Source organism: Podarcis liolepis (genome assembly GCF_965112155.1).
Source record: "Podarcis liolepis genome assembly, chromosome: 5".
Taxonomy (NCBI): Eukaryota; Metazoa; Chordata; class Lepidosauria; order Squamata; family Lacertidae; genus Podarcis; species Podarcis liolepis.
Genome location: NC_139556.1, coordinates 79,257,236 through 79,283,713, shown reverse-complemented (window position 1 = coordinate 79,283,713; position 26,478 = coordinate 79,257,236). Strand labels below are relative to the sequence as shown.

Sequence of the window (26,478 nt, the reverse complement as noted above, 5' to 3'; positions counted from 1 at the left end):
CATAGGACTGTAGAGTTGGAAGGGATCCAAAGGGTCTCATAGTCCAACCTGTTTCATTCTAGGAATCTCAGCTAAGGAATCCCTAACAGATGGCCATCCAACCTGTTTGAAAACCTCCCTTTCACAGAAGTCAATGACATTTAATCAGCCTAATCACAAACAGAATTGCTGCTAAAGTCCAAAAGGACAGCTCACAAACAATATTGATGCGCCATGATAGCACAGCTTGTAGGGGAAGGGTTGCCCTTGGCTATAGATCAGCAAAACTATGCAGTAATGATTATGTACCTCAGAGCAACAACGAGCTATTATTCACTTTAGTAACACAAAACTCAATTAAAGCCAATGGAAGTCACCCAACCAACAGCTGAAAATGTTATGTCCTCATGGTTGAGGAAAAACTTTCAGAAAGGTTATCATTTTTTGAGGGAGGGTTGGTGGTGAAATATTTAGTGGAGGGGTTGAGACAGGAAAAAAATACCACCTGAATACTTCCTGTCAAGCTCCCCCACCCCACCCCAGGTGTGGATGGCCCAAAAGAAATAGCAATGAAAATGATGCCTGAGAAGTTAGGAGTGTGTGGCACCTGTGGCTGTTTTGTGTGAAATTCGACACACTGTAAAAGGCCATAGAGATGAGTCCTCGCACACAGATGTCCCCCTTCAGAGCAGGCCATGTTAGAATAGGGGAGACCCCCTAAGCTCTTGGGAGTAAATAGCAACTAACCAGAATAGAAACTGAATGGGGGGAAAACTCTTCTCCTGGGAAGGACATTGACCCATCAGAAATGGCATGATTATTCAAGTAGTAGATAGGTAGCCGTGTTGGTCTGCCATAGTCAAAATAAAAAAATTCCTTCCAGTAGCACCTTAAAGACCAACTAAGTTAGTTCTTGGTATGAGCTTTCGTGTGCATGCACACTTCTTCAGATACTGTATCTGAAGAAGTGTGCATGCACACGAAAGCTCATACCAAGAACTAACTTAGTTGGTCTTTAAGGTGCTACTGGAAGGAATTTTTTTATTATGATTATTCAACTTTTCATGCTGATGATAGCACAACCAATTCAGGACTGAAGATATTGAGGATGTTTTGTGGGATGAATGTCACCCTCTGCAATCAGTTGATGTGGACAAGTTGCTGGCAGCAATGCATCTGAAGGGGACTGACTGGTTGGGTCCAGATTATGGTTAATGCTTCACTGTGTGAGGGGGTGGTCCTTGCTGCATTGAAAGAAACAGTGGTGCGACCTCTCTTAAAGAAATCGGCTCTGGATCACTTGGATTTGAACAGCAACTGGCCAGTTACAAGAAAAATCACCAACCCCTTTTAGGGAAGGTGGCGGAAAGGACGTTGGTGGGGCCCCTGCAGGCATTCTTGGAGGACACAATTTATTTAGATCCATTCTGATATGGATTTAGGCCTGGCCATGGATGGAGTCAGCCTCAGCTGATCCTTGAAGAGAGCAGGACGGGGGAGTATGACCTTGTGCCTGCTTGATCTCTCATTGGCATTTGAAACCATTGACCATGGTGTCCTCCTGGACCAGCTCTGAGAAATGGGGATTGGGGGCACTTTATTACAGTGGTTCCAATCCGACCTTCAGGACCGTGCCTTCTGGCCACTTGGCAGCTATGCTGTGGCAGCTACCTTATCTCCAGCACAATTTAATATGTGCAAAACAAAGCCTGGAGATACTGTAAACATGGAGTGGAAAAATGTACAACTGTATCTTAACAAGTTACATGTGCAATAAACACTTTGTTTTGTGCATGGCACCTTAGTATGTTTGTTGCTTGAATGGTTGCAAGTCTATCTCTATTCTAGTTATTATTCTAGTAAATTTGGTTTTATACTTATAAGCCAGTTTGTGGTGGTGGTGTTTTGTGGCACAATTGCCGACAGGTAATATCTGTTCTGGACTTGTAAGAATGTGATCGTTTAGTGTGGCAGCACCTGTACTTTAGAACTCCTTGCCTGTGAAATCAAGCAAGCCCCTTCGCTGCACAAAGCGCCTGCTAAAAACATTCCTGTTTAGACAAGCCACCTCAGGTGCTTGGAAAGTTGAGGTAATTTTAGTGCTGATATTCCAAGGGAGCAGAAGACTTATGTACGCGACGACAGCCACACAGATGCTACTAGCCCAGAGATGGAAAGAAGATAAAGTCCCTAACAGAGAAGAATGGCAAATTAAACTGTTGGACTATGGCATAATGGCCGGAAAGCTCAGGAACCAAGAAGACCAAAACTTTAACAAAGAATGGGGAAAAAATATAATTTATCTTGGAGACCACTGTGAGCAGATGAAATTAGCATGATTGCAATAACACTTGTAATGTAGCAAATATTATGGAGAAAATGGAGTGATATAAAATATGGACTGTTGAAAAATATGCAGTAGAAAAGGTTAACAATAGGACCCATGGAAGAGAAGGTGGGAAGTCCAGAGATTCAAAGGAATCTTTAAATGTGTATGTGTATGGTTGTATACAGCATCTTAAAAAGCAGAGACATCACCTTGCCAACAAAGGTCCGTATAGTTAAAGCCATGGTTTTCCCAGTAGTGATGTATGGAAGTGAGAGCTGGACCATAAAGAAGGCTGATCGCCGAAGAATTGATGCTTTTGAATTATGGTGCTGGAGGAGACTCTTGAGAGTCCCATGGACTGCAAGATCAAACCTATCCATTCTTAAGGAAATCAGCCCTGAGTGCTCACTGGAAGGACAGATCCTGAAGCTGAGGCTCCAATACTTTGGCCACCTCATGAGAAGAGAAGACTCCCTGGAAAAGACCCTGATGTTGGGTAAGATGGAGGGCACAAGGAGAAGGGGACAACAGAGGACGAGATGGCTGGATGGTGTTCTCGAAGCTACCAGCATGAGTTTGACCAAACTGTGGGAGGCAGTGGAAGACAGGAGTGCCTGGCATGCTCTGGTCCATGGGGTCACGAAGAGTCGGACATGACTAAACAACAACAACAACATGGTTGTATTGTTATATCTTTATACTTGTTAAATCAAATAAAAATTGTTTCAAAAAAAATGAAAGAAAGCTGAGGTAATTTTAATGTGTTTTAGTATTTTAACTTTCGTATGCAGGGATGTGATTTTTTCTAGATTTTACTGTCTTACCTTTTTGTAAACAGCTTTGATGTGGCTTTTTTAAAAAAACAAACAAAAAACAATCAGTGTATAAATTATATGAAATAACTAAATACATAATGGTGGGTATAGGTTTTTCCCCCTGCCATCCTAGAAACTACCGTAATATACTGTTATATTTTTTGTGTGGGATATCTAGACTCCTGTTCTAATTATGGGTTGCCATACATTGAAATTAGCATGTTAAAATATAAGCCATGTTAAAAACAAAATTTAAAAACTGAGATGGGCTGGCTTCCTGATGAAGCAATTGCCTTGAGAGATGGACCATTAAAAGACCACAAAGAAATGGGTGATGGCCCATTAGAAAGGCAGAGACACTGTGGGCTGACAGCAAATAGGGAAAGCCCCTCCTGAGGTGAGGGATAGTTAGCAAACACAAAAAAACCAGAGTTTCAGGAGTGAGCAACAGAATTGCAGTGGGCAGTGGTAGAGTAAGAAACATTTTTCCTCACAGTGAAAAAATGAGTGCATGTGTCATTGAATGTCTTCCACTCCACTCTGGCAAATTGAAAGTGCAAATCCAGTTTGGACACTTTCAAACACGGAGGGCTAACCTGTGGCCCCTCCAGATGTTGATGATTACAGCTCACACAATCGTTGGCCATATTCCATGCTGGCTAACAACATTTGGAGGGTCACAGGCCAACCATTTCTGCTTTGTACGTTTTGACATCAATTGCTTTCAAACAATGCAGACATTGCGTGGCTATTCCACTAGAGGGCATCTCAGGCATTCATTTGGACACTCGTGTCCTGACCTAGGAAGAAAATCCCATGTGACATAAGTACACTAGGGTTTTTTCTAGCTCTAGGTCGACTTGGTTACTTCGAAAGTTTCTTTCAGCTGCATTTAAAATGATTGCATCATGGACCACACAGAAAGGGAGTTGAGGCAGAAGGAGCCAGCCACTTTTTAACAGTTCACTGTGATTTTATTGGTGTTTCTGGTGTTGCCTGCCATCTTGTTCCCATTGTGGAAGAATGGGAGGATAGGTTGATTTAATAACAACACAGAATCATAGAATTGTACTGTTGGAAGGCACTTCCAAGGGTTATCTAGTCTAACCCTCTGGAATGCATAGTTATATGGGCAGGGAAGGAGCTATTCTGAAAAGGCTATTTTCCATATCATTCCCACCCACACCCCATTTAATCTACACTGACATTTCCTAATTTAGACACCAGGTCAGTGTGTAACTGGACCATAAAGAGCTGGACCATAAAGAAGGCTGATCGCTGAAGAATTGATGCTTTTGAATTATGGTGCTGGAGGAGACTCTTGAGAGTCCCATGGACTGCAAGAAGATCAAACGCATCCATTCTTAAGGAAATTAGCCCTGAGTGCTCACTGGAAGGACAGATCGTGAAGCTGAGGCTCCAATACTTTGGCCACCCCATGAGAAGAGAAGACTCGCTGGAAAAGACCCTGATGTTGGGAAAGATTGAGGGCACAAGGAGAAGGGGACGACAGAGGACGAGATGGTTGGACAGTGTTCTCAAAGCTACAAACATGAGTCTGACCAAACTGCGGGAGGCAGTGGAAGACAGGAGTGCCTGGCGTGCTCTGGTCCATGGGGTCACGAAGAGTTGGACACGACTAAACAACAACAACAACAACAACAACAAGGGTGTAACAGATGGATCCTCTTGTGAATATTGACCAGTTACCTAATATTCCTCCTTTCACTTCTAGCACACCGTGAAAACACTAATAAGTTCAGACATTTACTTCTAATTGATTTGGAACTGGGGTTTCCAGGAAGGCAAAACTTACTCCCTTTTCATCAGGGAGTTCATGAATCCCTCCTGTCTCCATTTCAGAGGAGGGACATGTCCTTTCTCCTTTATACTCAATCCCTTTTCTCAATTGTGACATTCTTGTACTATGAGAGAGAAATTGAAATCCCAGTATCTAGGAAAATGTGTCTCAATCCACAAAAAGTCACACTGAAACAGAAATACAGCAGGTTAGAAACATGCAAGACCTATAAAGAAAACACCAAAATCTTTATTAAATGGAAAATGCTTTTTATTATATTCTACAGTCTTCTTATTGCATAAGGGTCACTTCTATTGTATCTGGCCAAAGAGTAAATAGAGGGACCCACTGTACTTTATTTAGTTCAGTAATACCATTTTGGAATCACAGCAAGTTATTTGCCTCATTTTGATTTACAATACTTCTGCTCAAAAATTTTACATGTATCCATATATTAGGGACAAGGAAATAAAAATGTAGCTGTGTATAGTGTTTTTAAATGAGCATTTCCAGTCTTTTATTATTAAATGATTCTACAGAACGAACCCGTGAGTTTCATTTGTCTTCTTTCTAAACACCCAGCTCCAACTCTTCCAGCTCCTTTAGGAGGGCAGCCTCTTTCTGAATTTTCTCCAGCTAGGACATATACACAGAAGACACCATCAGCATAGGCAAAGGAAAAATTAAACTTGAGTACAAAGAACAGTCATGTTCGATAAAAGCTATCTATTTCTGAGAACCATTTCTTAACTTAAATCCAGATGGGAGATTCTTGGTGGGTATCAATGGCTCTCAGTCGCAGCAGCCAAACGGAACGTCCATGTTTAGATGCTTTAGGACTCCACAGGAACTGGGTTAGAAAACTTACTTTCATGGCCTGCCAATGAGCTTCCTGGAAGCATCTCTCTGGCCACTAATTAAAAACAGGCTGTTGGGCTAGAACAGGTGTGAGGACTCTTGGGCCCTCTAACCACAACTGACATCATCCCTGGCCCCTGACCATGCTTGCTGGCGCGATGGGAATTGTTGTTGCTATTTATTAAATTTGTATACCGCCCTAAACCCTTAGGTCTCAGGGCAGATCACAACTTAAAGGTACAACACAAAAAGCACAAAATACGTAACGAAAATTATTTAAACTATTAACTATACTAATGTATACAAGCTAAGAGAAAAAAAATGCACTCCCCAACAAAGGCCCCTAACCAATACCCAAGCCCACAAATGCAAAATACAAATTAACATAGAATATTTAAAAACAATTTTAAACCACCACACCCAACAAAATAAACAGCGCCCACTCAAGTTAAAACCCCATCCCCGTTAGAACAGTAATTATAGCACAAGGGGCTGGCCCACCCCTTCGTTCCACCCCCAAAGGGATGGCCCCCTTTGATTTCTCCCCTTCAGTGGTGGCCCCAAGTTGTAGTCCAGCAACATCTGGAGGGCCTGAGGGTTCCCATACATAGGATAGATGGTGCTTTGGTCCAATCTAGCAGGGTTCATCTCATGTGCTTACAAACACTATTCATTTCAAGACGTCTGCCTGCCATGTGTGGGAAGGAGAGTCCCCTGCATTCAAGAGGTTCTAGGTCATGACTTCTGTCTTTAGTCCCCCATTGCAACTTTAACAGGAGCGCATTCAAATAAGTTCAGAGCCTTTGTTTCGATTGCAAGAAAAAACAGAAATCGAATCTCGGTTCTGGCAACTTTTTATTGTTTTCAGAAGAAAACAGAATAGTGCTTTTTTACATTTACAATGTACTGATTGTACATTTTAGTACTTTTAACGTGCTGTACAAGCCATCCCTAATAACAGAATAATCTATGAATAGGCATACCTGGTTTTTCTCTAGCTGTTTGCCTGTAGCAGCCTGATCCTTCAGCTGTTCAATTGCTTTTATTTTCTGTGGTGGTGAAAAAAAGAACACGTTTTAAGACAACATTTGAATATTTATGCTGTAAGAATTTTTTTTGGGGGGGGGGGAGGAGAGAGAGGAAGTGCCCTTTACTGTTCCCTAAGCATTGTCTTCAAGGTCATGGATGCCTCCATGCTCCTTTGAAATATATTTTTCCCTGCGGAAAAGTGTAAACAGCACAGAGAGAGCCTGAGCTGTGCAGCCCAAACCACAGATTGGCAAGCGGGCAGCTGAGTGATTACAATACACATTGATTTCTTGCTTACCTAAAGGAGATAATGGTAGGTTCAAGAACTCTATTGAGAGCAATAGCCGTCATATAGATTGCTGCTCTTCACCCTGGAGTGGTGGCTGCTGAATGTAAAGGATTTTGTGCCACATTAGTTTATTGCAGGCATAGGCAAACTCGGCCCTCCAGATGTTTTGGGACTACAACTCCCAGCATCCCTAGCTAACAGGACCAGTGGTCAGGGATGATGGGAGCTGCAGTCCCAAAACATCTGGAAGGCCGAGTTTGCCTGTGCCTGGTTTATTGCAAGATCAGAGAGCATATCTAGATAAGAACATTGTGCCTATCCTCACTTAAAATTGCTCTTCCAGATGCTTCCCATCCTATAACTTTTCTGCTTCAGAAAGAAGAGGAGCTGGCAGACCATTTTGATTTTTTTGGGGGGGGGGGACAGCAAGGAAGAGCTGATCACCCCTCTGCACTACTGCTCTCAACTTTACAGGTTCCCATCCTTTTTTTAAAAAAATACTAATAATACTTGCATATGTGTCTGCTGCATTTTCCCTACTTTTGGCACTCACAGGACATCTCATCTAGCCTGTCTAGCAGCTGCCACGCTATTTCTGATACAATAGGGAAGAGACTGGAGGACTTTGGCTGCCTTGGGGAACATTGGCTCTGTACCTAATAACCCTTATTGTGCACCTTTGCATTATACTAAAATAATAATAATAATAATAATAATAATAATAATAATAATAATAATAATAATAAAAAAGTTAGATGGTGAGAGAAGTGACAGCTGTCAGGTACTGGGGTTTGGGGTTGGAGAGAAGACCTTTTGCCAGAACAGACAAGCTTCTTCATTAGAAAAGCTCCCCACCTTCTTCAGGTTCTTTATCTTCTTATCAACCTCAGGATCTCCTGATGTTATGGAGGGAGTCGCATTCTGCGATGCATTCTGTACTGGTGAGGCCGGAGTAACTTCCTGGCTCCCTTCAGCTCTGGCCTCCTGTAAAAAAACAACAAATTAAATCAACATCTGGAACAATGTCTTTTGTATACAACCCCGTGGCACATTTACACGAATGGTATACATGTTAAGCTCCCCAGAATGTTGGAATTCAGCACGTTTTGGCTCTGTTCAGGGTATAGGTAAGCAGGTTTAGAAAATGTGAATGCAACAGTTTGCTCAAGAGAACTGAAGCAGCAGCTATACCTGTTTGGCAACTTTCTTTGCCTCGTGCTTCCTTTGATTTTTGAGTGCTGTTTTAGATAAAGGTTTATCGCCATTTTTGGATCTCATGTTCTGCGGTGGTTCATCCTCATGCTAAGAGAAAGCAAGGGGGGGGGGACAAAATTACCATAAGAAAACCCACACATAATTATCTGCTGCCTGATAAGAGGGGCTTGTGGTGTTGTTTTTTATGTTCACTTACGCCACATGTCTTATAGCAATGCCACAACTACACAACCCCTACACTAGGGATGGGAAACCTGTGGCCCTACCAGATGTGGTCAAACTCCAACTCCCATCAGCCATAGCCAACGTCACCAATTATGATGGGAGTTGTAGTCCCAACATCTGGAGGGTCTCATGTTCTCCATCTCAGCCCTACACAAGAGGACTCGATTCCATGTTAAGAAATTGTGTGAAACCCATGTAGATTGTCACTTATTACAGTGTCTGTGCGTGTGCATTACTCAATTATGATTATCTGTTTCAGGGTTCACAAAGTATCCTGGGTACTCCCAGGATAATTCTATCCACTATAAAGCTGTTAAGGGGCTGGAGGTGAGCTTATGTCACAGAAAGCAACTTTTGTGGATGAGAATGACATGTAACAGAGAGAGACAACACTGAAGTGTGAAATGTCTGTCATTCTATCTGTTTCCTCTCTCTCTCTCTCTCTCTCTCTCTCTGTCCCCCCCCCTCTCTCTCTCACACACACACACATTTTGAAAGCAATTATTCCTTATATGTCCAATTTTTAAAAATTCCATCTTGATTAAAAAGTTGGTCGGCTTGCCAAGGGACAGATCAATCCTTTTATGGGCCACCCGTGGCCTATAGACAACCAGCTGGTCATTCTCAATCTATATTATGCACAAGGATTCCACAGAATTTATTGCGCAAGTGTTGCTTCTGTGCATGGGAAGTGAAAACATTTGAAGCATCCATTTCAATAAAGACAGCTGGGAGGGGAGGGGAGGAACAGTTCTCTTCGTTTTTGCTTTTGTGTTTCAGGGGATGCTTGTTTCATTTCCACTACTGCAGCCTTATTACTAACCATCCAAACATTTTTACCAGTCATCTTTGGCTTGCAAGAGACAACCATCTTATGAGTAAAAAAACCGAGGCTGGTATAAAAATCTGCAGTCAGTAAGTGCAGTAATTGCAGGAAGGAGGAAGAGGATGCCAAATCTCTTCTTTACCAGCCTGCTGTTTCCACACTGCCCTTCGAGGAAAGGGCTTCGTTACTTCCACAACCAGTACAGAATCCAAGCGGCTGGCAAAAGCGAAAGAGAGGGCTCGGTTTCTCCTTCACAAGCCTGCTTGCTCACCTAGAGGGAATTCCAGACTTGCCTGTGGTAACCAAGTGAGGGATTAAAAACTGCACTACGGGTATTTCAGGTACACCTTTAAACCTTCATAAAATAATAAAGACAAGAGCTTTCCCCCTCTTCATTGTGCAGCTTAATTTTTTAATATATCATGTAGGTTAAATCCCCTAATGTTACTTGATTCCTAGCCTGCAGTCCCCTAAGTAACACCCACGTAACTATGGGAAGACCCCCAATGAACTTAATTCTGAGTGAACATGTATTACCAGGGACGTCCAACTCCCAATGTACTGCAGTCTACTCACAGTATAAAAAAACTGGCAGTGATCTACCCATTGTCGTTGGGAAGGGGGAGAAGGGGATCACTGAGGGGCCAGAGATCTACCGGGATCTACCAGGAAGTCCCCACGATCTACCAGTAGATCACAATCTACCTGTTGGACATGCCTGTATTAGACTGTGCTATGAGCAACTTTAACCAACTACACACCTTAAAAAATTCAAAGAAGCTTAATATGTTTCTCAATGACCAGTTTTGTTCCTCTATCACATGCAATTAGGATTACATCAGCCTTCTTTCGTAACAAACCTCTTATTAACTGTGCTTATGAAGTTAGTAAGAAATAAGTCACTTGCAATGACCAGCAGTGTGGGAGAAACCAACACTCCTTTCAGTGCTGGTAGACTCAGGTTACGCTCTTTCAAAAAGAAAATAAGAAAGAGGAAGTAAAGAGCTATGTTCTCAAACCTGTTTTTGAATACTGAAAAAGGAAAATAGGAGATTAATGACTCTCTACATAAAAGGCAAAAGCAGATTAATATAGGTTTCCCATTCCTTATAGCTAGGAGATGAAGAACTATGGGACTACCTTCCTGGAACAAATTCTCCTCTCCTATCTCAACTGCGGTTAAGGAATGCATTGGCACCTCACATGAAAAGCAAGGAAGGGAAAAAATACCCAAGGGTCATTTTGCGCAAATAAATGTAGGGGGGGAAAACCCGTAATGCCTGGGCAGGAAAAGCGACAAGACCTTACATTTGAGATGAAGGCATAGTAGTGACTCTGTATGTGAACTGACACAGGAAGCGTTAAATTCGTAAATCACAGAATCATAGAATTGCAGAGCTGGATGAGGCCACAAGGGCAATCTACTCCAACCCTCTGAAATGCAGGAATCTTTAGCCCAACATTGGGCTTGAACCCACGACCCTGAGATTAAAAGTCTCATGCTCTAACAGCTGAGCTTCAGCCCTATAACTGAGGATGCAGCTGGGCTAGAGAGATAAGAGCTATCGGCAGTACCCAAACAGATAAAAAAAAGAAAAGCGCACCATATTATTATTTAGATGGCTACTGCGATTCAGTTACTGCAAATCAGATTCTGCTTGAAATGTATCGTGCCTTTGAGTCTGTGTTCTTGCATGACATTATAGTTTCCCATTTATACTAGCTCCATGGTATCTTTGACGTCGTAACCTAGGGTTCTCATATTCTGGTAGGCTATCAGTGCCTTAAACATCTTCCAGAGAGGCAAGAATCCAACAAATGAATGAAGGACTCTGGAGTCAAAGCCAGAACTCTGCATGCTGGCAGCTGTGGGAAAGCCCTGCAGGCTGTATACATGGTACCCATTTGCATGCATGTCCCAAACAAGTTTTGAGAGGTTATTATGTTAGGAAGAAAATGATATTTCACCGTAGTGAATAGTACTGCTCTTGTATAATATTTTTAGTGACTGCTAACAATCTGTTCAGAAGTAAGCCCTGAGGAATTAATTCTTCGTACTACTATAAAAGGATAAAACCTAATTTGCCATCAAGCTTAGTTACTGCCACTTTTCTTTAACTTTCCTTTCGCTCTGTCATCTCAAGTCTTTAAAATGTTGTTGGGAGGTGCTTTCCCCTTCTCCACTATTGAGATGTGAGCAATCCACGGGATGCTTGCTTAATAAACCCCCATTAGTGTCAGAACCCATCAGGGATATGGTCATAACTGTTTAATCCTCATGGGAAAGGGAGGCCAATTACCAGAATCTCCTTGTGCAAATGGCATCCCCTGTGAGCCCCTCTTTCCCTGCAACACAACAGGGATACTGCTTGATCATGGAATAGGCTCCCATGATGCAGTAATAGGCAGGACGAATGATGGAGCAAGCTTGTTTTCTTCCGCTCCGGAGGGCAGGACACGAACCAATGGCTTCAAGTTACAAGAAAAGAAATTCTGACCAAAGATCAGGAAGAACTTTCTGATGGTAAGAGCTGATCAACAATGGAAGGGACTCCCTCGGGAGATTGTGGACTCTGCTTCATTGCAGGTTTTTAAGCACAGCATGGATGGCCACCTGTCAGGGATGCTTTAGCTGAGATTCCTATATTGCAGGGGATTCAACTAGATGACCTTTGAGGTCCCTTCCAACTCTTACAATTCTATGATTACAGGGATGAGGAACTGGTAAAGAAGAATTCAGAGGAAGTGCTGCAGATAATGTACCAACAAATTCAAAGCATCTGGTAATGAATTTGTGGGATTAAATCCCAACCATATTCATTCTTTTAAAAATAAAAAGGCTGCATGGTTTGAAACTTCTCTGCCATTGTTGAGCTATACCAAGTGTCTATCCTGGTGATGTGCCAGCAAGGCCTCCTACAATAGTAGTTGGTTTACTTTATGAAGGTTTACAGCCTGATTTGCCCAAAAGAGCCAAAATTTATTCAAAAACAGGAGCATTTTCACAGAAATATATTTATTTGTTTTGGAAATATGAACTATATGTTAAAATTATAACGTTTTAATGTGCCACTTTTTTAGGTGACTGAAGGCCTTTATATTAAAAATAAAGTTGGGGGAAGAAGTTACTGTACTTCTATTGCACAGCCTGTTTGAAAAGAAATGAGTATTTAAGATTACCCTGCCTTTACTCCCACAGACTGAAAAAAACAACCATGTACTGATCTGACAGCAGAAAAACACTTGTGCAAACCAGTGCTTACATATACCTTTCCTATATTATGTGTACCTCAGCGGCTTTTATAAACAATACATGATTATAGTTGGGTGGGGCAAGTGGGTAGGGGAATCCAATCTTGGCATTTGCAAAGTCCTAGTTAAATGGCCTTCAATAGTGCTAATTACCAGTTGAAGCGGAAGAACAAAGGATATCGTGCCCCCTACCCTTTCCCAGAGCTGGGAAGACATTTTTCAGCAAGACATTTTACAAAAGAGGCAGCAGTTACTTACAAGTTTAGAGCTAGTCACAGGTTTGTTTCTCAGAGCTGGGGGCCTGTAAGCTTGGGCAGCCTTGGGCTCGTCGTTCGGCGCTTTGCTCGGAACAGCATACGTTACCGCCTTCGCTGGAAAGACGCCATCCAAAAAGGGTTGCCAGGCAACTTGCCAAAGTTCTGCGTTCTGCTGGACTTCATACTTGTATAGGACAGGGCCTGTGTAATGCCAGATCTTGTACCCATTCCCAACCCGCAGCCTTGGAGAACATGTAGCTGTTACAATATGTTCCCCATCAGGGCACCAGGCAAAGTACGTGGAATCCGAGGCCTGTGGTTTGGAAATGAGTTTGTAGTTTTTAACGTCCCAAACGTCCAGTTGCCCATTGAGATTCCCAAATCCAGCTAAGACTAAGATGTGTCCTTGAGGGCTGTAGTAGGCAGCATTGTGTGGGCCGGTTCCAAAGTCAAACACGGGGTCGCATTTCAGATTGAAGATTGTAGCCTTGGCAGGCATAAAACCATAGACAACACAAAACTCTGTGGAATTGGGGCTCCAGGTTGCATCATAAATAGGACCATTTTTTGCTAGAGAAAAAGGAAACAGTTGAATTTTTTTAAAACTGTTATCTACATGTGCCTGAAGAAGGAATTGATTTTGAAGAACAGTTACAAGTCATGTTAGTTTCTCTTAACAAGCATAGGTATAACGTTAGCCTCCTTAAAACTGCAAGATACTAGAACAGGCCACCACAACTTGTAACCTGTGAAGCTGAAAACAGCCTTATTGTTCCTTAGCAGAGTGATTCAATAATCTTTTTTTTGCTGCCTCTTTCGGATTGCATGTGTGAGTGCACACACACACACACTGAAGGTGTGTATTTGTGTGTGGATTGTCAAGCATCTAGACACCACACTGTATGCCTGCTGTGCTACAGTAGGCTTGGAAGTATATAAGTTACTCAGGCCTACATTAGACTGTCATTATTCAACCACAGCCGGATAACCGCATCTCTCCTGCCACTACTGAGGAGCAGCAGCCAGCGAGTAGCCTGGCCACGTGATGAGAGAAACACCTCCATATTCAGTGGCCAGAACACTGCCCAAGTTTCTTTCAGCAGGATTAGCCCTGAAAGGCTATTCCACAAGGGCTGCACATTTTCCTTTGTTTAGTTAACTCATTGCAATTAAAAACCTTAATTGGTTAAAACGGTCTACATGTTTTACAGATTTAAAGAGTAGTCTCATTAGTAGTAAACACTCTGGATATCGGGGTATTTGAAAGTATTGCAATTGGTCCAGACACTGTTAAGAGGGCTTTACTTTCTTAAAATGAACAGGTACCCCTTTCTTACTTAAGTTGTCACGCCCCAACTATCACGTGCTCAAGATGGATGATCTGTTTAAGCTTTGTAATCTATACATACGTTGAATTATAATAAGTGCGACAGATTAAAAGCAATTCAACAATTGGGGGTTGGGGCTTTAAAACTGATTTGGAGTCCTAGTTTTAACCACTTTCTTTTCCCAATTCAAGAATCAGGGGCTCCTTAACGGAATTAGGCGCTCCATCCTGTCCCCATCTCCTCTCTATAATCCGCACTTCCTCACTTCTTCTGAATGAATAGAACTTCAGATAGCAAAAGTCAAAACGAAAACAGTCCAAAGGAATTTAATCTGTACAAGGTTGGTCATTAGAGCAAACACAGGAGACTGAAGTTTATTTCCAAAGAACATTACAGATCTTTTAGCATATATGGAGGACGATTTTTCAGTTCATTATACAATTACTAGGAGAGTCACTTACGTAGTTGTACGACAGCACTTTCCCCATTCGTTGCGATGTAATGCAGATTTTGTTCCCCGTAATATGAAGCTCCCGTTTTATCAACTTCTGTACTAGCAATTACAAGCACAGCAGTAGCTATTTGGACATAAAAACAATAATTAAATGTTTCAGAAAGCAAACTACCCAATGATATTAATTTAAGGTTCAATAAAATGAAACTGGAATGCATGGCAGGGGCAGCAGCTGCTGGCGGTGGAACAACAACAGAGAGAGCAACAGTTTCTTGCAGGCACTGTGGAAGACAGGATGCTGGGGAGACAGATCCAGCAGGGCTCTGAGGTTCTTACATGTTGAACCCCCTTCTTCTCACTGACCAATTTGTACAGACTGTGGGAAAACCAGCAGCCTGGTACCATTTTCTGCTTTACTTGCTGCAGCAAAGGACTGTTCCACCATAGCTGAAGAATCATCATTTAGCAAGATAAATCCAACTTACAAATCTGCCTAATTTGTTTTTGAAAGAGAGCTCATGTGCCACGGTGCACAGATCAGCCATCAGAGCTGTATTCGCACCGAGTTTATATAAACGTCCCAAAGACCGTTTATGGCCACTGTGCTTGCTATAGTAATGCCACAACCCACCTCCACCCAACGTGTTTGCTTCCTGACCAGTATACAGTGGTACCTCGGGTTAAGTACTTAATTCGTTCCGGAGGTCCGTTCTTAACCTGAAACTGTTCTTAATCTGAAGCACCACTTTAGCTAATGGGGCCTCCCGCTGTCACTGCGCCGTCGCTGCACGATTTCTGTTCTCATCCTGAAGCATAGTTCTTAACCCGAGGTACTATTTCTGGGTTAGCGGAGTCTGTAACCTGAAGTGTATGTAACCTGAAGCGTATGTAACCCAAGGTAAAATTGTACTATATACAACTCACTGGAATACCAGCAACCCTAGCGTGCAAGGACTGGAGTTAACTCACAGAAACAAAGCAAAAGATTCCTTTGCATGTGCAAAAGGCACTCTGCACATTAATGTGATACTGTTGGAGAACTATAAAATGTGCCATGAAGTTGTATTTTCTTGGCAAAGCTTCGAAGACTGCATTACCGCTCAAAGAATCACAAGCATCCATCTATTACAGTATCCCTTGTGACGTTTTTAAAGACAGGCAATATATCTGGAACCTGAATAGAAGCTCCATTTAGAATGAATGGAAGATTTGCACAATTCATGTTGTTTGTCAGTTTAGTCTGTCTCAATGGCTTTTGAGTAATGCCTGTTACTCAGAAGCAAGTCTGATTGTACTCCCAAAGAAGGGTGCCTATGACTGCTGCATGCTGGGAGTTACAGGGGATGGGACTGGTCTGGAAGAGTAGCTGCAAGTATAGTTTAAATGTCATAGAAGAAAACTGCAATTAGCACTTAGAATTACAAAACACTTGCACTAGTTACCTACACAGAAGAACACAGAGAATCAATACATTCACTTCTTGACAGATAAAGACAGGGGAAATTTGAAATTTCTTATACCTTTACTATTCCACAGCATCGTCACCTTATCAGCTTTAAAGAAACTCTTGTTGGCCAATGCAGATTGCGGGCCTCCAAAGTTTGGGTACTGATAGAGCCTTACGAAAGATGGAGCTCCTTTGCTTCCAGGAACATAGACAGCAACCTGTGTCAATAACATTTAATCAGCTTGGTAATACAATTCTTAAGAGCAGCACAAAAGACAGAAGCGGAATAATTCATAAACCTTTTCAGGATTCCTACGAAATTAAAATGGTCGAAGAAATAAAAATCAAAAGGAGGCACCTTAGTTGGCTGATCCCCTGGCGATATCACAAAATCGGTGACTTTTTGCAAATGAAGTTTATTTGCAATTGTACCTGCAAAATCATAATTTTACTCAGGTTAATAAAAGTTACCTAAATAATTGTTAGATTGTGCTGCTGATGAGCCTATGCTAGTGGCAAGTAAAAAGCAAACACACACAAAATGGTAAAGGTCTTCTTTATGTAGTAGAATAACCCCTTCAAAATTGGTTTACACTAAAGCTATATATTCTCACAGCATGATGCACATCTATCTATCATCTATCTATCTATCTATCTATCTATCTATCTATCTATCTATCTATCGGAGCAACAAACCACATTTTCTACAACTCTTAAAGCTTTTTCAGCTAAACTGTCTATATTTTAAGGGGTGCGTTCAAAAAGTAAGTTTATACATGCATTCAGGCACAGCTCAAAGCAGCTCCTCAGCTTAAGTGTGGTCCAACCTCTTCTCTTAGCTATGTTCTTGAGTAGAGGTGAGGAACCTTAGACCTAAGAATTGCATATGGCCCTCCAGGCCTCTGCCAGGCTCTCAGAAATCCCCCAACACCATACCCCTCACCAGACCTACTCTGTACCATCCTTGTATTGATGTAAAATACCATGAAATGTGTAATAATCTCCTGCTTGCCTGTATGGAGGATGCAGCAATGTGTGGGTGCGAGTAGAAACTTCTGACTTTTGCATGGCTGGAATGCAGCCTGTACAAAAGTATCACACACTTTTTGCCTCTGGCCCTTGCCCATCTCTGGTACGCATCCCTGCAAAAGGTTCCCCTATGAGAGAGCTTGGTCCTTGGGCTTTTCTTGAGTAAGTTAGCTACTTTGCTTCAGGCTGTCTTCACACTTTTGAATCAAGTGCTCCTATCTCTTTTATGTATCTGAGAGTCTGCCTCCAAACACCATTACATTTCCCAAAGGGCAAGCAGCTTCCTCCCTTAATGCTTAAACTAGGCATTGGTCATGAGTCCCAACTGCTGATGCCTTGGCAAATTCCAAGTGTAAGGCACTGCTCATGATTAGTTAGAGCATCTGCAACAGGTTCAGAAAAGTTACCTGTGCAAGACTGTCCACCTGGAGCCCAGGTTTGGCTGCGGCTTACCAGGACTCATTTGCCCTCAATGTGAATGGGTGTGTCTGCACTGCCAGTGTGATGTTGTTGCTACTCAACCTCATATCTGCCTCCATCACCACATTCAAGTAGCAACCATTTACACTTGCCTTGGAGAAAGTTCCATTGACCACAGTGGGACTTACTTCCGAGTGAACTTACACAAGGTTGCTCTCTTAAGAGTTTGTCTCTCATTATCTTCCATGCATCTCTGGCTGAACCACAGGAGCAATTAATTCACAGACCTACCTGGCATTGCTGCCCCCTCTGTAAGGACCACTTTCTAAAAACATTTTTCAGAACTATTTCTGATTTTCATCCATTCAAATATTCCTTAGGTATTAGGCCAATGTGGATTTTGTACTATAGAAGGGAGCGTCAGAACTGTATCAAGGCCCTCAATAAACGCTATGGTTCCCCAGAATGGGTCAACTGTGATAAATGCAGGCGCTCAAAACACAAGAGAAATAAAGGCAAACTAAAAGGGAAAGCTTATCTAGAGAACAAGAAAGGGCTTGCATACTGAAGTTGTTGTTTTCAAAGAAGTGCAGTTCATTGTTAACACTCCTGGCGCATATGCTTTCATCATCTGACCAGCAAGGGCACCTAATGGTTAGAGAGGGGGGCAAGTGATTTAGAAACGTGGTTTGAAAATGTTTAAGAATTATTCAATTAGGAAAAAAGTATTGAAATGGTTACTGGTGCTATTTTTCAATTATCCCACTGCTTTCATTCTGGTCTGCTAAGACAGGCTGATATCGCCTCACCAACAGAACAGATGTCCCTTGTGCAGTGAAGCGCATACTTCCTCTCTTTACTCTGCAACCCCCTACATGCCCCAAAAATCTGCTCTGGGAGTTTAGGGGTCCTTTTGGAGCAGATTTGTGTTGGGGGAAGTCCTACTGCATGAGTAGAAGTCTTCTTCTGTGATGTCAAATATTGCTCACCATCTACAGGGTTGCTTGAAATGAAATATACCATGTTATGAACTGCAGAACAAAACCAGATACTGCAACTTCAAGTACAAAAGTTTTCAAGTCGCTTTTGTGAATAATAAATTATCCTGAATGCTACTTACCAGTTCTGCATCTTTTTCTGGATGAACGATTTTAAGAACTTTCCAGTATTCACATCAAAAAGTTGAAGGTTGGGCACTCCTGCTCCTCCATCTTTAGAAGCTACAACAAACAACATATATTGCAGTGGTGACCTTCAAAATAAGCACTAGATCTCCTTCCCTAATCTACAACATCCTGACCATGGGTTCTGTTGATGCGTTTTGTTAATGCCTTATAGGGAATGCTATACCAGAGGCTAGCACACAAGGACAAGAAAACAGGATGTTTTCTTTAGCATTTGCTTTCACGGACCCCGTATCTGTAAGTGTGAAAAAATATTTTCCTTCTTAAACAAACCTAGACACAACAGGTTTTTTCCGAAATAAAAATTCTCAGTCCCTGACACTCTTTAGAGATGCAATATGCAAGTTTATTTAAAATCCTTTATAAACCTCTTAATAGTTCATAAATGGTTCAAAAGTAGTGTGAAGTCTAAAAAAATACCTAGTTAAAACTTTAAAACAAAAAGACAACCTAAAACCAGTAAAAGAGCAATATAGAAACACATAAAAGTATGTAAAAAGGGATTACAACAGATATTCAGAAGATTCAATCACATAAAACAGGGTCTAATCTTAGAGGGTCAGCAAAAGCCCGGGCTTATCCTATCAGATAAATTTACCCTCTGATGTCAAAATCCTTTGTAGATGCATTTTTTTGGCAAGAGTCACTCTATTCTTTGCTTGAGTTCATCTGGAACTAGTTGTGCCAGACAGTAATACATTTACTCTCCATTTGCGGGCCAAACGAGATGCGACATGGGAGATTCAACTGCAGATCTGCCAATGCCATTTCCTTTTACCTAAGAGCAGCCACAGGGGAAATGGAATCAGGGCTGCTGCAGTGCTGGATGATTTTTTTTTAACCCATTCTCTGGTTTAGATGCTTGCTCTCTGCCTACCCGAACCCCTGTCACTAGAAACCACTGTCTGGGGTGGGTAGACAAGCAATATCTCTCTTCCCCTACCTCACAGCTAACAGCAGTTTTAGGGGGAGAATTTAAGCAGAAAAAACTGCAGGGTGTGTTTTAATCCATTCCCTGTGCTATGGCTCTGATCTAAACCCCTAACTCCCTCCCCAAACACATACAGACACAGACACACACTCACTCCTGCCTTTAGAGAAAGAAAATAGCATGACATCTAATTGAGTATGCACTGGTTTTAGTTGGGGGCATGTCTGGAAGGCCTTGAACTGTGTTGGATGATGAATCAGACATAATGACTTTTTGGTGCTTTCCATCAGTATGATTCTTTCCATTATTATTATTAACTTACTGTAGCCTTCCCTAACCTGCTGCTCTAGGCTACAGCTCTTATCACCGTGCACAATGGTTTTATGTGCTTCAAAAATGAAGTGATTTTTATCTATTTTAAAATTGCATTTTTTATAGTAGTGATTCTTATCTATTTTATAATTGTTGCAACCTGCCTCTGGTGAAAAGCAGGTAATAAATTTTACAAATATATAAGCCCTCATTGGCTATGCTAGCTACAACTAATGGGAGCTGGAGTCAAAAGCCTCTGATGGGCACAAGATTGGGGAAGGCTGGCTGACACTAACAACAGAGAATAAGTGGTGGGGAGGGGGGATCCTAAGGAAGAAAATGCAAGTCCCTCTCCTGAAGAGCTTGCAGTCCATATTGAAGGGCATAGCAATGGGAAATTGGAAAAAGGAAAGTCAAAGGTACCATACACAACTTATTACTATGACACTTCAGAAGGAAGCTTTTTGATTTTTCTTCTGTATTCTTACAATCCTAGCATACAAAAGGTTGCCGTATTTATGAACCTTCCAATGTTTACAACATGCACGACTGCAGCCATGTGTACACTGAAGGAAGCTGGAGCAGACACCTGAAGTACTCACTTGTGTAGGGCTGCCATGTTACCAGGACATTGCTCTTTGGAGAGAATTCAAGGCAAACTGTCTTTGGCTGATCAAAAGAACGCAGCACCTCATGGCTGGTGACATTCACGATGTTTACTCTGGAAGCAAAAGAGGTAACTTCAACAAAGCTTGATTAGGGTGGTTAATTTATAGCAGGCTTTATTTGTTCAGTGCCAAATTTGCTTTCTTTTGAACCACTTAATAGAATATAGAACTATATTTCCACTTACCATACTGTTCAATATTTCACTAATATAATTTTTTTTCCTATCAAGGTTGCATTCCTTTGGTGGGTAATTTAGCAATAGTATGACAGCAACAGGCAGATCCAAGGCCAAAGGTAGATAGGGAAACCCTTCTCTCTCTGCCACCTCTTTCCACCATTTTGTTCCCTCCCAGACAATCACATATTAGGCTGAGGGCTGCAGGTTGCCTGCTGCTTAAGTTTCCTCAGTGTGTAACCACCAAACTCCAAACCTTCAAAGACTCGTGTGCACACGTTTCACTACCATGCCCTTGAGACTGAAGTCATGCAAGAGTCACATTGCAAATGACTGTGATAAGAGAACCTTTCTATTTTTGGCCTATTCACACACTACTTCGTCCCAATTGGCACAAAGTAAGATTGGGGAGCTGGCCTCAGGTTAAACAGTAACAGTCCCATCTGCTATATGTTAAGTGATATCTAAACTGCTGAGAATGGCACACATGTGCAATACAATACTCCAAGAACGACAAAACAGAACTAACATCTCTGGAAATGTACTAATTCAAAATGGAAAGGGGAGGATATTCAGTTTCAGAAACTACAATCCTACACATGCTTAGGTCAATGCATTTCAGTAAGCTAAGCCTGCCCAACTGCATCCATGATTCAAGCATTTTAGGCTGTCAATTCTACCAATCTAATCCTACCATCTGGAAAGCAATGCATAAATTGGACAGAATTGTATGTGTTGGTAAAGCTTTAATCCTGTCCACTCTTCTTGGAAGTCCAATTGAGAACTGACTGAGTTTGGTTTTGAATGAACATACCTACAAATACATGTATTTGTAGCAATTTTCCTTCCTCAAGCAATTTTTTAACACACTTTGCACAATTTAATATAGGCCCCCAAACTTCTTAACAAATGTTTAAAAAAGAAGGAGTTATACTGACTGTTCTCCATTGCACCAAGCAAAAAGGGAACCATCCTTGCTGAAAGCAAAAACTTTGCTGTTTTTCCCAGACTCCCTGGAAAAACAAATACATTTCTATCACAATTAAAGTATATGACACAAAATGCATAGAAAAATATTAATAGACTGTGTTCGATAAATATCCCTAGCAGTATATAAGTATACCAATTCTTACTTGTTATTAACATCTGAATTTAATCAATTAGATATAGTTTTGATCATTTATGTGAAGCATCAGTTGCCACCACCTCGTAAAGAGATCTCCTTGAGCAGGCTGTCTGACTCATAACATTGGATCCTATTATTACTGATTTTTTGTTTTTATACTGTTTCACTGTTTTCTATGTTGTATCTTTGTTTTTATGACACTGTTTTATTGTCTTTGTGTTATGCTTTTGCTTACAATGTTTTAGAAATGCTTTCAATAAATAAATAAAATTCCAATTAAAAATAGCACTTAACAATAGAGAAAAGTGAAGTACCTTTGAAATGCTGTATTCTCTGTGAAAAGAGGAGGCCCATTCACCATATAGAGTCCTTCAGATCCTCGCACTAGCAAAAAAAAAGCATTTATTTCACACTAATAGAATTAGCACTCAATGTTTACATAACAAAAGCCTATTTTAATGATCATACCTCACATTAATAAGCTGAAATATTAATATTAGTAGGTGCCCCTTTGCTCCTCAAGCCTTCAAATAACAATTTCCCACTTCATCTGAATCAGCTTTATAGTTTGGCAGCTTCAGAACAAGCAACAGTCATAAACTCAACTTCAAACTGTGCTTTTTCTGAAGTTGGTAGCCAGTTTCCTAGTTTGGACAAAAGGGAAATGATGGTGAAATAAGAGGCTTCCTGATTTGATTATTCATGCTAGAAAGGAATAAGTGAAGTCGCTGTGAGCATAGGGAAGTGTTTCACACATATCTAGGCCTATTAAGCAGAAAAATGACTGTCTGAATACAGTCAAAGTTTGAGGCTTGAATACTTGTATCTTTGCAGGGGAATGGCCAAGTTTATACTGAGAATTAGAATTGTTGATTGAATATAAATAAATGGCAGTCACACATTCACTGGGATGGGCACCTATCAATAACCTTACTGTTGCATTCTGGACCAGATGAAGTTTCCAGAGATTTTTCAGAGGCGGTCTCACATAAGCCTGGTTGACACAATACCAAGCCATGTTTTATTTAACAAACCGCAGGTTAACCACAAGTTCTCACACAAATGATCATACAAATAAAAATTTCTCCAAAAATTGTTTCATGCTGCTCTTGTCTCATTTGCTACTGGTTCTTTGGGTGAGCAACCGGAGTAGGTCATCAAACAAATACACATCTCCAAGCCATAGTTAAAACAAACCAAGATTTGTAAGCCAACAGCGAAGCATGGCTTCAGATTATGATTTGTTGTCCGCAATCAAGGCATAGTTAAGCTGATGAGCAGGGTCCATATATAACACTAAGCTATGGTTTAATGAACCATAGTTTAGTGTTATGTGCAAACTAGCCCATTGACTTTGCTGTAATTACTCATTATATACATAACTAAAGCAGGTCTGAGCTTCCTAGAAATGCGTGCACTTGCCACACCAATGTAAGCTTGGTAAAAAGCACCCCCACCCCCCACAGCTGCCACCGCCTGTCTAGACATGAACAAAGCTGGGTCCAGGAGTACCCCAAGACTACATGCCTGATTTTTCAAAAGGAGTACTACCCTATATAATACAAGCTGAACCCTATCACCAGAGCACCTACGTTTTCCTTTAAAACTTATGAGTTCTGCTTGCTATAAAAAAGAAGGGGGAACTGCAAATAAAGAACTCAATAGAAAATTGGGACAGAAAAAAATTGCAAAGATGGCACTATCTCCTTCAGCCTAACTTTCAAAACCTGTCTCAGTTGTAACCTGGCAACCACAGTATGACACATAGGGCTCCCGCACCTTTAATTTTGTAGTTTAAGAAGGCACAAAGTTTCTCACCTCTTGCAGGCTTATGGCATGACATACATTACCCTCCAAAATCATTAAAATTATAAAAAGTATAGGAACTCTGTCCTATGTTGCTTTCAGATACTCTAGGCTTAAATATAATAATTTTGAGATCAGGTCACATTAATGACTTAAAAATGTTATCTACTGGGAATTTTTACATCAAATACTGAATCCCAATAGCGCAATTACTGCATTGTTGAACCCACTTCTACATAGAAACATAAGAAACTACCTTTTGCCGAGTCAGCTATTGGTCCATCTAACTCAGTACTGTACTTAACTGCCAGCTCTCTAGGGCAGGGGTCTGCAACCTTTAAGACAAAAAGAGCCACTTGGACCCGTTTCCGAAGGGAAAAAAACCTGGGAGCCGCAAAACCACTGCGACATTTAAAACAAATATATCTCCGGAGCCGCGATCTGACAGCGGGCGGGAAGGTGACGTCCGGACGGTGCGTGACTAACGCATGCACCGCCCCCATGCGACGTCACAGCCAGTACAGCGCCCGCCACAGTGGGGAGTGTCGGGGCGCACAATGCGCCTCCTCCCCTCGCTAGTATCCACCCCGGAGCCGTGGCAAAGGTGTAAAAGAGCCACATGCGGCTCCGGAGCCGCGGGTTGCAGACCCCTGCTCTAGGGTTTCAGGAAGGAGTCTCTCCTAGTCCTTCATGCAAATGCCAGTGACTGAACATGGGACTTTCTGCATGCAATGCAGTTGCTCAATCACTGAGCTATGGCCCTTCTAACTTAGGAGAGGCAATAGAGTCTGAAACTGACATCCACAGATGAGATTCAAAAGGGAGATGGGGGGTGTATTTTGCGTGTGCATGCACATAAGCAAGTGCAACTGTCCATATCATTGCTGTAAAGCCTGATCCTATGCATATTTCCTCATTAGAAAAATCGCTTAGGATTTGCTCCACAGACTAAATGGATAAGACTGCAGCTTTACTCGTTGGTAGAGAAGCCCTATTAAACTCAGTGGCCCTCAGTCCCAGGTAAAACATCTAAGAGTGTGATCCTAGGAATACTGAGTAGGAGGAAGCCACACTGGGTGCCTTGCCCTTTACCTCCGAGTAAGGCGATAGAACTCATACACGCTTGCATTTGAAGAAGCCCCAATAAGCTTTTTAGGTCTTTGCATCTAAGTACCGTATTTTTCACCCTATAGGACGCACTTTTTCCCCTCCAAAAATGAAGGGGAAATGTCCTATGGGGCGAATGCAGGCTTTCACTGAAGCCTGGAGTGTGAGAGGGGTCGGTGCGCACCGACCCCTCTCGCTCTCCAGGCTTCAGGAGAGCCCCAGCGCCAGCCCCACAGGGTCGGGGGACAGAGGGAGGCGGAACGCCGCCATCCCGCAGTGGTTTGGAGGCTGACGGCGGGGAGACCCTGCTGCCAGCCCCGCAAGCTCCGGGGACAGTGGGAAGGCGCAGCGCAACTTCCCGCTCTCCCCGGACCTGATCTGAAGGTGGGCGGCGGGGAGAAGAGCGCTTCTCCCCGCTGCCTGCCCCGCAAGCTCCGGGGACAGCTGGGAGGTGCAGCGCGTCTCCTCGCTGTCCCCGGACCTGATCTGAAGGCGGGCTGCGGGGAGAAGAGCGCTTCTCCCCGCTGCCGGCCCCACAAGCGCCTGGGGGGGGAATTTTTTCCCCCTTTATTTCCCCCCCAAAAAACTCGATGCGTCCTATGGGCCGGTGCGTCCTATGGGGCGAAAAATACGGTAAATTAATAAGAATCTGCTTTAGACCAAGCCATGCCATTAGTCCATCAAGCTCAGTTACTGTCTTCAGTGATGAAGTTAGGGACTCTCACGGCTCTGGACAACGATTTTAGGGGGGCGGGGGGGAGACACACAAATTCCTTTAGCTGACAACGTGTCATGCTTAACTTGCTTCAAAGTGCAGTAAGCTAGCGCTGTCGCCTTGGGAGTCTTGCGCGCTCTTTCTGCTTAGCTTAGGGGGGCCCTGGACTTCCGTCCCGAAGTCTTGCCCCGCCTGCCTATTCCTCAAGGAGCAGCAGCCGCCCGCTTGAGTATGAATGCGCTCCGCTACTGAGGAACGGCGCTTCCCCGGGAGACCTTTAGGATCGCCCTGCGCGACGCGCAGGACTTCCCTCGCGCAACTCCGGCACGAGGATGCAGCTGAAACGGACACGGGGACAACACGCAGCGCCCCAGAGCACCCGCCATAATGCACGCGGCGCTACATCGAAAAATATAAAAAAGATTTGTTAAAAAAACAGGCAACTTATGGATTCGCCCGCCTCAACCCACCTGCCAGAAGCGGCGTGGGTGGCGCCATCTTGAGCCAGGCCCAACCTTTTCTCCTTCCGGGTCGCGGGGGTCACGGCTCAGGACAGTACACGTCTCTCCTCCGCCAGCTCAAGAGCGGACGCCTTTTTCCGGGGTGACGTGTAGCAACCTCTAGAGAGGGGCGGGGCGGAGAGTTTCCCACGTCACGCGGCCACCGCCCATTTCTGCCGGCCACCTTTAGCGTTAGACGGCGAAACGAAGAAGAGAAAAACCTGAGGGGAGAGGCGGTCGCTTCCGGGTTGGCGGCGGCGGCTCCGCCTCCCCGCTTCCGGAGGGCGGGGCCTGCGCGAGGGGCAGTTTGCTGCTTACGCGGCGGCTCGGCCGGAGGGAGCGCGTCAGGCGGTTCAGTCTCTTCCCCCCTCCCTTCCCTTCACGCTGCCCTCCCCTCGCG

General features: G+C 42.8%; 1 protein-coding gene across 1 annotated transcript; it reads right to left on the bottom strand.

Annotated features, from left to right (window-relative positions):
* Window positions 1-5,172: 5,172 nt before the first annotated feature.
* Window positions 5,173-26,281, bottom strand: EIF2A (eukaryotic translation initiation factor 2A). The gene is made up of 14 exons (XM_083505162.1): window positions 26,049-26,281; window positions 22,265-22,334; window positions 21,763-21,837; window positions 20,583-20,701; window positions 18,674-18,773; window positions 18,119-18,201; window positions 16,463-16,536; window positions 16,178-16,322; window positions 14,665-14,781; window positions 12,877-13,445; window positions 8,292-8,402; window positions 7,956-8,084; window positions 6,766-6,831; window positions 5,173-5,560 (listed from the first exon to the last, which is right to left on the bottom strand). Exons 1-14 carry the CDS (start codon window positions 26,074-26,076, stop codon window positions 5,495-5,497), a joined length of 1,752 nt encoding a protein of 583 aa, XP_083361288.1. The 5' UTR covers window positions 26,077-26,281; the 3' UTR covers window positions 5,173-5,494.
* Between the last annotated feature and the right edge of the window lie 197 nt (window positions 26,282-26,478).

Bases quoted from the DNA above. Each gene is read 5' to 3' on its own strand.
- EIF2A (XM_083505162.1), bottom strand. From the start codon at position 26,076: ATGGCGCCACCCACGCCGCTTCTGGCAG. The intron at 18,202-18,673 runs GTAAGTAGCATT...TCTAACCATTAG, and splicing joins CAGAAAAAGATGCAGAACTG to GTGCCCTTGCTGGTCAGATG. The intron at 16,537-18,118 runs GTATGCAAGCCC...ATGATTTTGCAG, and splicing joins CTTTGAAAACAACAACTTCA to GTACAATTGCAAATAAACTT.